The 10,973-nt window shown below is 41.6% G+C and overlaps 1 protein-coding gene across 4 annotated transcripts; it reads right to left on the bottom strand.

The window, feature by feature from the left end:
* Window positions 1–5,173: 5,173 nt before the first annotated feature.
* Window positions 5,174–10,954, bottom strand: HNRNPH2 (heterogeneous nuclear ribonucleoprotein H2). Of its 4 annotated transcripts, XM_019824075.3 has the most exons (3): window positions 10,788–10,902; window positions 7,905–7,974; window positions 5,174–7,430 (listed from the first exon to the last, which is right to left on the bottom strand). In XM_019824075.3, the coding sequence occupies exon 3, from the start codon at window positions 7,375–7,377 to the stop codon at window positions 6,028–6,030; it is 1,350 nt and encodes a 449-aa protein (XP_019679634.1). In that variant the 5' UTR covers window positions 7,378–7,430; window positions 7,905–7,974; window positions 10,788–10,902; the 3' UTR covers window positions 5,174–6,027. The 4 variants fall into 4 exon arrangements, with proteins under 4 accessions (XP_019679634.1, XP_006943929.1, XP_006943928.1 ...); XM_006943867.5 differs by lacking the exon at window positions 7,905–7,974 and having other exon boundaries at window positions 10,800–10,954; XM_006943866.5 differs by lacking the exon at window positions 7,905–7,974 and having other exon boundaries at window positions 10,788–10,945.
* Between the last annotated feature and the right edge of the window lie 19 nt (window positions 10,955–10,973).

Here is a 10,973-nt window from a genome sequence, read left to right as displayed (position 1 = left end):
ATAGGCATTTTAAGTTTCTTTGAAATATAATTTATATTCATAAAGTTCTCCCATTTTAAGTCTACAATTGCATGGTTTTTAGTAAATTTAGAGTTGTGCAAGCCATTAGCAAAATCTACACTGAGGACATTCTCATTATCTCCAAAAGACCTTAGTGCCCATTTGCAGTTAACCCCCGTGTTCCCAACCCAGAGGAACTTTTGAATACCCTCATATTTGCCTAAGGACAAAAGGTACAGACTAACCAGACAAGCAAAACTCAAAACTACCACACCTGAAATAATTTGAGAATCTCCAAGTAACAACTGTTCAGTGTGATTATTTTCTGAAAAAGATTTTGATGTTTATATTTGAGAGAGGGAGAGAGAGAGAGAGAGACAGACTGAACAGGGAAGGGGCAGAGAGAGACACACAGAATCCGAAGCGGGCTCCAGGCTCCAAGCTGAAAGCACAGAGCCTGATGCGGGGTTCAGCTCACAGACGGTGAGATCATGATCTGAACTGAAGTCCAACGCTTAACTAAGTGAGCCACCCAGGTGCCCCTGCTGACAAAGATTTAACAGGAGACAAATTGGTGTCAAGTGATGAGTGGGAGGAAGTTTGAAGGAAGGGGTAGAACATTTTAAGGCTTTGCTGCAGAGAAATCATCTCCCCGCCCCGAGCGCCGCAAATAGCAAAATTATATGAGTTGAGAAAAAAACCAAACAAGAGGACCAACATGTTTTCACAACTTTTTAAAGTTCTAATATGATGTTGTGATAGAGGGTAATTATCCATGATCCAGTCAGCACTGGGAGTTTAGAGAATGGAAAGAAAAGGATTCATCACAAGCCATAAAAGCTGAATCAACACTCAACTGAAATAAACATGTATTGAGCGCCTACTCTGTGCCAGGCATGGGGCTACACGCAGGGGAAACTGGCTTCCCTCGACCCACCAGAGGATCCCTGGCGCCTGTTCTCAAGGCTGCCCTGGAGCCAAGGTGCTGTGGGCACAGGAAGCATGACTTCCCGGAGGAACAGACCAGAGCTAATCGACGGAAGGGGCGCCCAGGAAGTTCCAGGGCTGTTCCTTTTCGACCCCGTGGTCCGGTTCGGCCTTGGCTTCCCGCTCCCAGCGCCCAACTGAACCCGAAGAAGTGAGAGGGGGCTGGGAGGGGGAGCGAGGTTCCTGGACCAGCCTTAACTTGTTGGACCCCGCTTATCGGGGTGGTGGTCTCCCCTCTCAGAGATCCACTGACACGCAACTGACTCCCCTCCCCAGGCTCCCTTCCGCCCACAGCCGCGCTAACCACGCCCCCTGCGTCAAGGCCCGCACCAGTCCCCGCCCAGCCGGCCGCCATTACGCGGGCATCCTCTTCCTGATCCCTACACAGGAAAAACACTGTAGGTGTGGTGGGGGGGAGGAGAATTGATGGTCTCTGATAAGCGAGAGGGGAAAGGAAGGAATTGATTCATGTCTAACTATCTCTCTCCGCCCCCCTGAGCTTCACGCCCTCCGCCCGACTTTACTCACCTCTGGGCGGGCTTGCAGGAGGAAAACGGGACTACCCGCTGAGGAGCCAGAGAGGAGGAACTAGACCTAGCGCGGGTCCCCGCTACCCTTACCACACGCGGCCCAGAGCGCCGCTACTCTTAATTCTATCCCATTCGGACCTGAGCCGTGTCCTCTTGCCCATGTTAGACATCATTTCCTTCTCCCCTCCAGCATTCTGGTTCTTTCCCAAACACAAGATTGGTTTTCACCCTGCCTGAGACTCAATTTCCGCATCTCTATAATGGTGGTGGCATTGACACGTAATAGCATCGCGTGTATGAGAAAAAAGCCCCGCGCAAACAAGGGGAGGCAGGAGGAGCAAGTGCTGGAATGAGAAAAAGAACCCTGGAAAACGGCCCTCGCAATATGCAGGTAGATGTCCTAATTAGTATGTTGGTCAGACAGAGCATTGGAATAGGTAAATAGTTTAGAAAATAATTACTGGATAAAGTGCAGTCATTCTCAGATGCTGGCGGAAGTGCATTCTGTGCATCTGCAGATCACTGCTGGCGGCGGGGCCGGGAGGAGGGCTGCTCCCACAGACAGGCTCCCAACACTAGCTAACCTTCTGAATGGGGCCCTGCACCGCACTAACCTGGTGACCCCACACACATGCTTGCTTTGCATTCAGAAAAGCTGACTTTCAGTCACTGTGAGAGCAGGTTGTGAAATGGTCCCTGTGACCATTCCGTCCCAGCTTAGTGTCAGGTGCGGTGAGTGGAATCCCATTTCACCAGTTGCAATCTGGTTTTGCAATAGCCCTCGAGGCACATCTTGAAGAAATCTTCCTTTTTGCTGACATTTTAGGAATTCTCCCTAAAGAAAAAGGACCTTGATTTGTAAGTGAATTCTCAATGCTTTTCCCTATCAGTTTGGGAAGGAGGATACAGAAGCTGTGTCATGCTGACAGGTAAGATTGTCTCTGGAATAGAGACCTTTATGGATGGATGAATAAATGCAGAAATAGGGGTGCCTGGATGGCTCAGTCATTTGAGCATCTGACTCTTGATTTCAGCTTAGGTCATGACCTCATGGTTCATGATTGAGCTTATTGTGCAGAGCCTGCCTGGGATTCTCTCCCTCTCTCTCTGCCACTCCCCTGCTCGTGCACCCTCTCTCAAAGTAAATAAAATATTTAGAAGCTTTTCAAAAAATAAATGCAGAAATAAATGGGTGGAAAACAGAATGCCTACATAAGCCAATGGTTCTGTGCATCAGAATCACCTGCAGGGCTTATTAAAACACAGATTTGTGGCCTCACCCCAGAGTTTCTCATTCAGTCATTCTGGGAGGGGTATGAGACTTTTCATTTCTAACAAGTTCCAGGTCACGCTGCTGGTCCTGGAAGCACACTCTGAAAACCACTGGCATAAGCCATCAGTGGAGACCCCCTTAGGGTATGATTTTTGTGATTGAAAACTTTCAGCCTGATCCTGCCAAGTAGCTTACAGGTACAGTCTAAAATGAATCCCCTGGCTTGGTGCTCAGGAGGTCTATCGGTGGGTTTCACACTTTACCTCCCAGCAAACTCTCCTTGGTAGTGTTACACAATTAGATTTGAGAGTTACAGGGGTGTGTATGTGTGCACATCTGTGCTGCTTCCCTGACAGGTACTACTGTCCGTTTCCACACCTCTGACTGCTGACCTTCTCCAGGGTCTCTTTTCACTGCTTCCTTTGGCCTTGGGAGTTTTCTTACCCAGCAAGAAGCAACAGACACCTTTGATCTCAGGTCTCAGCCAATTCTTTCCTGGCATTTGGTGACATCTAGTGGCTAACTGAAGAATCTTCGCTCACACTTATAGAACCTTCTGGAAAATTAACTGAGCAGTCTGGAAAGCAAAAACATGTACTCGTGAACCCCCTGAGAAAGGCTTCCTGAAGGAGCTCAGGAGGGCAAGGTAATGACTGGCTCAGTAGCACGAGTCAAAATGAATTTCTTGCTCTCTTAGCAACTGTTACAGAAATTAGAAGTATCAAAGAATTCCCCTCTCACTGTATCCTCAGTGTGAATGATTTTGTAGAAATGATACTCAATAAAAAGTGTTCTTGAATAAAATTGTCAGGTTATACCAATTTGGTATTTGCTTCCCATCTCAGAGCATTTCTCCGGACCCTAAGCTATAAGCAGAGCAAGGGTAACAATCCATTTCCAGGCTAGTCACAAGATCCACAAAAAGATTTGTAGTTCAGGTGCAGCTGATAGTGACCCGAGGGCATCCAGGCCTGAATGTCATTGAAAGGTGTAATTGTTAACAGCTACTACATATACAGAAATGTAAGAAAGCCTCTGGTGTCATGGGCCTTTGAAGTCCTCATAGGAGGTGCAAGATACTATAAACAATCATATGCAATCTGTATTTTAACATAAAGTTTAAATTACTTCTCATAGGAATGTAAGGGGAGACAATCAGGAATCATGAAGGAAGCTGCTTCTTAAAGCTATTTTAGGGCATTTAGTAATCAGAGAGCTGTGATGGGTCACAAAATGTGGCCACGAGACCAGCAGCATCAGGAGATTCTTAAGCACCACCCCAATATTACCAAATTTCGAAAACTGTAAGAGTGAGGCCCAGTAATCAATGTATTAACAAGCCCTGCAGAGGATTCTCTGGTACATGCTAAAGTTTGAGAACCAATGGTTAAGAACAAGTTTTAAATGCCCCAAAAAACCTTAAAGGTGTTTAGAGATGCTATTAATAAATTCATGGTGGAGACTGTATTATTTAATAACATATACTTAATTCTTTTTTAAAATATATAAATTGGCCTTAGATCTTCTATATGATTAAACAAAAGGAATGGGATTTATTTGCTTTCACTTCTTGGATTCTGGAGAATGCTGTCTTGATAGATTCCAGAGTAGCTCTAGTCCTGTGGACATGGAGGTGAGACATTTAAAAACAAACAGAAAAATACTCCACCCCAAAAGTAATTAAATAGAAATTAAAATAGCAATGAGAGGGACACCTGGTTAAGCATCCGACTTCAACTCAGGTCTTGATCTCAGCTCAGGTCATGATCTCAATTCATGAGTTGGAACCCTGCATCAGGCTCTCAGCTGTCAGTGCAGACCCTGCTTCACCTCAGTCTCCCTCTCTGTCCCTCCCCTGCTTGCACTCTCTCGAAAATAAAACTTAAAAAAATAAAATAGCAATGGGATATCATTTTTCAACTAACAAATTAGCCAAGATCAATAACAATATGTATCATTGAGAAGTCTATGGGGTGAGGGGGACATACAGTCCTGGTACAAACACAAAGTACCATAATCTTTCTGATAATGCAAATCAAAAGCCTTAAAAATGTTTGTACCTTTGACTCAGCAATTCCACTTTTAGGAATATATCCTAGAAATAAATAATTTGTGATATATACAACAATGTATGTATAAAATGCTAATGCAAGTTTATAAAAATTTAAAAATTAAAAACAATTTAAATTTCAAGTGCAGAAGACTTGAATAAAAGAAAATTTTCATATGATAAAGCATTAAAAAAATCAAGCTAGGAGCACCCTGCTGGCTCAGTCAGAGGCCATGTGACTCTTGATGTTGGGGCCGAGAGTTCAAGTCCCACTTTGGGTATAGAGACTACTTAAATAAATTTTCTTTAAAAAAATCAAGCTGTACAAGATTATTTTTCCAGTTTTTAAAAGGAAGATTTATTTAACAAGTTTCACTTAGTACAATACATCTAATGGAAATCACAATACAAGGAAAGATTTAAATCAAAGCCTCAGAATCTCATACAAACGACATGACCAAACTCCTAAAGTATTGGTATTACATCTCAAAATTGTCCCAGATCTTAAAAAAAAAAAAAGTAAAAGTGTACAGTCACGTGCCTTACAGCATATTAAACCAAAAAGCTAGAATTAACAAACATGCCAAATGTTTTCACTTTGAATCGTAGACACAGCTCCTATATTTGAGTTTTACAGAAAAGCATGTTTCTCAACATGCATCCAAAGTTTTCAGTGTATTGTGGTATAAGAGCAACATTTAACATAAGTGAAACTGCTTTAACCTAAATACGCTTACTGCTTAGGTACACTCCTACAACATAACTAACTTGAGGAAAGCTGAAAGTTGTTTTAACAGTTATGGTCAATACTGAACGCTGTTATTACATCCTAAGTGAATGCTTCAGTGTTCAAAATTACTGAGCTTGAAGTTTTAAAACCTTGACTTCCACTTTACAGTAAGCATGAATCACAAGCCTGTAATGCGAAACTGTTAAACTTAATTTTTGTTTTCTTTAAAAAAAGGAAAGAAAGAAAGAAAGAGAAAGAAAGAAAGAAAGAAAGAAAGAAAGAAAGAAAGAAAGAAAGAAAGAAAGAAAGAAAAAGAAGTTGTCCAAGAGTGATCAGAATCAATGATATTTCCCAATTACCAATCACACTGGATAGGCTAGACATCCCTCCCATTCTACAACTCCCATAAATGCACAGCTTTTATTTCTGTAACAGCTGTTTAGTGTTCCTTCTTTACTTAAGCAAGGTTTGACTGATAGTCACTGGAGTTTTCCTGCAGAACTTGGTCGTATCCACTCATACTGCTCTGACCACCATAACCACCTCCATAGCCACCACTTAGCTGCTGGCTAGTAGGACCCCCATAACTAGACTGGTTGGATAAGCCCATCCCTCCCATCATTTGACTACCATAAGCACCACCACTTGCCCCTGCTGTAGAATTCAAAAAGAGTTCTACATAGCTGTGATCATAAGCACCCCCACTCGTTCCTGCAGTAGAATTCAAGAAGAGCTCCACATATCTGTGTTGCATATTAGCTTTGTCTTTTGCCATAGCTGCCACAGCATCTTCATGAGTAGCAAATTCAACATCTGCCTCACCAGTAACTCGGCCATCAGGTCCAATTTCAATGTGCACTCTCATGGGGTTAAGAGGTGAGAAAAAATTGTAAATATCATTCTCAGTGGCTCTGTAAGGTAATCCCCTCATGTGTACACAGTGCCCTGTGGTACTCTGGAAACTGGACCCACCATCTCCATATCTATGATCAGACATTCCTGAAAAACAGTAATTGAGGTCTCTTCCAAACCTATCGGACCCAAAGCCATATCCATCATTATAGCCACCATAGTCATCATAGCCTCCATACCCTCCACCATAGGCACCACGTCTCATCCTTTCAAACCCAGCCCCTCTGCCAATGCTATTATACCCTCTGCCAGCCCCTGGCCTATCATAGGGACCTGGCCGCTGCATAGCCATGAGCTTTCGAGGGGGATCATAGTGGGTTCGGACTTCAGCTCTGCTACTCTTGAAGATTTCAATGTACCTGTGCCCTATTCTTTCCTTGTGTTTCTTTAAGGCCTTTTCAGCTATCTCCTGTGAAGCAAACTGCACAAAGGCCTCCCCTGTGCTCCTCCCCTGAAAGTCCACCGGCAGTGTCATCCCATTTGGCACAATTTCCAACCCTGAAAAGAACTGAACAATCTCTTCCTTGCTACAGCCAAATGGGAGTCCTCTAAGCCGGACGAAGCCATCGTTGGCAGTATCAGGACTATTTGGACCTGTATGCTTCAACACCCAATCCATTTCAACACTGTTGGACTTGAATACTTCAACATATCTGTGTCCCATGGTTTCTCTGTCCTTCTTCAAAGCCAATTTCACTTCATCTTCGGATTCAAGTTCGACAAATGCTTCACCACTTGGTCTGCCTTCTCTGGTGTAGATGAAACGAATACCTGATGTGCCATTTTGGATTTTACAATCAGAGAAGAAGCGCATCACTTCATCAGCTGAGCAGGACCAGGGTAGGCCCCTGACCTTCACCACGAACCCCTCCCTGCCTTCCGTGCTCAGCATCATGGTGACTGTTGGGCTCTTGGTGGCAAGCTTGGCTCACTATGATTTTGATGTAGCTGAAAAAAATTAGAAGACTATTGTCATGGAAAAATGTTCACAATACAAGTAGGAAAAAAGCAAACTAATATAAAACTCAATTACACTGATTTTTTTCCAAAACATTTGTATAAATAATAAGACCGCACCAAATTTTTAATTCATTCATCCAACCGTTACTCAATACCTATTTATTTGTTAGATACCATTAATAGTGGTTATTTCTGGGCAGTAGGATTATGGGAACTTTTTATTTAAAGGACTGTTTTCTTTGGACATTTCTGTATGTTCTAAGTTTTCTATATTCAGCATATATTAACATCATAGTCAGAAAATGAAAGGCGTAAAAAATTAACAGCAACAATATCAGTGGAAGATATGAACAAATACAAGATGGCTATACCCGATTACATAAAAATGAAAAACTTAATTACATCAAAGGTAAAATAAAACAGAATTAAAAGACAAACAATACACTTTGAGAAGATACTTACACCAATACATGAATATCCTTATTATATAAAGAATTCATGCCAATTAATAAAATCAGGGAAATATTAAGGCCTAAGAGATAAATGGAAAAAAAGACATTATGGGTAGTTCATACATTCATTTTCTATTTTTCAGTTGCCAACTCCAGTACTTGGCTTCAGGATACAAAAGTCAGTAAGCCCAGAAAGGATTTATGGTCCAGGAGCATTATACATCTTTACTAAAGACAAAAGTGCAAATAAACATTATCCTTGCTATGACAGAATCCTGTTCAGGGTAAAAAGATACACAAAGCAGGGACGCTTGGTCAATTCTAACAGCACAGAATTGTTAAATAAAACAGACTAACCAGTTCATGGATCCATAAATGAATTTTAAAAGTTACGATGGAGCATAAAATAGGATGAGGCCAGGCAAGACATTAAGGCTGGAAGGTAGAAATCATATCTTAAAGGCCTTATGTGATGGACAAATGAGAAAGGCCTTCAAAAGGTTTTAAACAGGGGAGTGACGGAAGGGGAGGGGAGTGACGTCATCAAAGCCCTTTCAAACAGATCACGCTAGCAACAGTGTGGAACTCAAACAGAGGGGGGTTGGGGTGACACTAGCAAGATCAGTTAGAATCCCAGTCTCTTCAAGGCATAAGGGATTCACCTAATGCAATAGCACTTTTAAAAAAGAAAGGAAAGAGGTGATCTACGCATTCAAAGCAGTGGACTCTGCAGGACTTGATAACAGATTAAATACAGGGAGAATACAGATGTGAGGATACAGAGGAGTTATTTGGGAAATGTTCAAATCTCACCAATCATCAGAAATGCAAGTTAAAACCAGAATTAATCAACATTGTTCACCCACTAAGACAGTGAAAAACAGGGTAAGTCAATGCTAATATTCAGGGTCTGCAAACACTCCTAAGGAGTGAAAAGTATACACAGTATTTCTGGAAAGCAACTTGTAAACATGTATCATGCCTTTTGATATAGTAAATCCACTTCAGAGTATGTGCCCTAAAGAGATGATCTGAAGTTTCAGACAAAGATTTATGGAGCTACGTATTCTTCAAAAGGTACTTTATTAAGAAAGACTATTACTTAATTTTAAAATGATACAAATATTTAATAACATGAGGAACTACATATTCTATAATCTTAAACCAAGATCACAGCTGCTTTATAATCTCAACTATGTAAAAAAACATGTATGTTCATATATCCTTTGACCCTGCTAAAATTCCTTCCAGGAACCTGGTCAACAGAAATACTCACAAATGTTCACTGCAGCACTGTTAGTAATGGCAGAAAATTAGAAACCTAACTATTCATCAATAGGGGAATGGCTGAATGAATTACAGTATATACTTTATCCTTAAAATGGAATCCTATGCAGCTATTAACAAAAAACAGCTTCTGACCTAGATTTCCAAAATGTATTAAATAAAAGAATATGCATAGTATGATCCTATTTTAAAATATAAGCATGCAGGTATATATGTATGTAAATGCATAGAAAATCTGAAAGCATAGGATACAAATCTGTTTTTTGAGAAAATAGGAACTGGAGGTTAGAGTGAAGTAGTTTTTCACTTTTTTACCCAATTTACTTCTATATAGTTTTAATTTTTAAAAATCACTGTAACTGGAACAAAAAGTGTTAGAAAAAAATATATGCATGGGGAATATGTCAAATGTTAATAGTGATTGCTCTCAGTGGCAGGCTTATGACTTTTTCAATGTTATTTTTTCAATCTCTTGTGCATTCTTAGTTTTCTGTGGACAGTAATTTTATTTTAGCAAAAAAAATAAATTTAAATGTTTGCTTTTCTGGGATTTGCTCTATAGCAATATTATAAAATTTTCTAATTTTGTATATGTGCATGGCTTATCTGACATGGTCTGGAAACACTGGGCCTCTTGGAAAGAAAGTACAAAGTGTAATAACTGCCATAAAACTACACTGAAGATTCAACAAACATTTACTAGTTGCCTGTCATAGGCCTGGCACACTGCATCTGCAAATAACACTCTCCCTATAAGCCATCTTCAGGTTTGAGTGACATATTTATGCACTGGTTTTTTGCATGCCTTATCTCTTGGTTGTACAATCCCATGTCATGTCCCTGCAGCACTCTAGACATTAATATCCCTCTGTAGTGGCAGGGAGATTCCGCTTCATTACTGTATTTCCTGGGAAGGCCACCAGGACTCTGCTGCTGAAGTAGGAACCAGGATTCCATTTGTGGGTTAAGAAATTGTGTATTTATATGCGTGTTATACACATACTTTTTATACACCCGAATGCTGAGTAGTTATTTCCTGGTGATGAATTACTTGTGTTTTTTTAAATTTATAGTATACTCTTATTTTCAGAACGTCCAAAACTGAACATGTAGATTGTTGTTATAAGTAGAAAAACAAACGTTATTTAAATATTCAATACAGTAAAAACATTTATTGGGCGCCTCTGTAAGGCATGCAGCATTTGCCTAGGTGTGACTCTACAGATATAATTCACTTGGTGCCTCCCCCTACAGACAATCAGTGGGGACTGAGTGCCTGAATGGATGGACCAGCACTCCGGCCACTGGTCTGAATATTTGTTTTTCTTAATCCAGGGACATGGTTTTCAAGCGTTTTCACCTTACGGTTTCTCGTAAGGGTCCCCTGAGACCCGCCCAGACAGATATACAAAAACACATACAGTCACGAACGTCCACCATTTCCCCACCAGGCGCAGCAAAGGCGGCTTCCCGGCACTGAGAAGGGGGGAGGGGGGAGCGGGGGAGGGGAAAGCACGGAACGAAAAAGGCGGAGGTGGCCCGCGGATCCTGCTTTGGTCTTCATCATCACCACCCTCGGGTCCCCAGTTCCCACCCACACACCAACCTCTAACGATACCGGATAATTTTCCTCCTTCTTCCCTCAAACGGCTATAGCGAGACGGTAGACGACGACCAGAACTACTTCTGCTCACGTAAGCGAGTGATCACGTGATCACCTACGTCATGTGAGATCTCGGTCACGTGAGCAACTCTCGGCTTAAACTCGGGATCTCTAAAGTGCCGCACTTCC

The sequence above is a fragment of the Felis catus genome, chromosome X (genome assembly GCF_018350175.1).
Source record: "Felis catus isolate Fca126 chromosome X, F.catus_Fca126_mat1.0, whole genome shotgun sequence".
Lineage (NCBI taxonomy): Eukaryota > Metazoa > Chordata > Mammalia > Carnivora > Felidae > Felis > Felis catus.
Note: the sequence above shows the minus strand (reverse complement) of the source record. Positions and strands in the feature narration are given on the sequence as shown.

What these genes read in the sequence shown, in the direction of transcription:
- HNRNPH2 (XM_006943867.5), bottom strand. Translation starts at nt 7,377, where the DNA reads ATGATGCTGAGCACGGAAGGCAGGGAGGGGTTCGTGGTGAAGGTCAGG.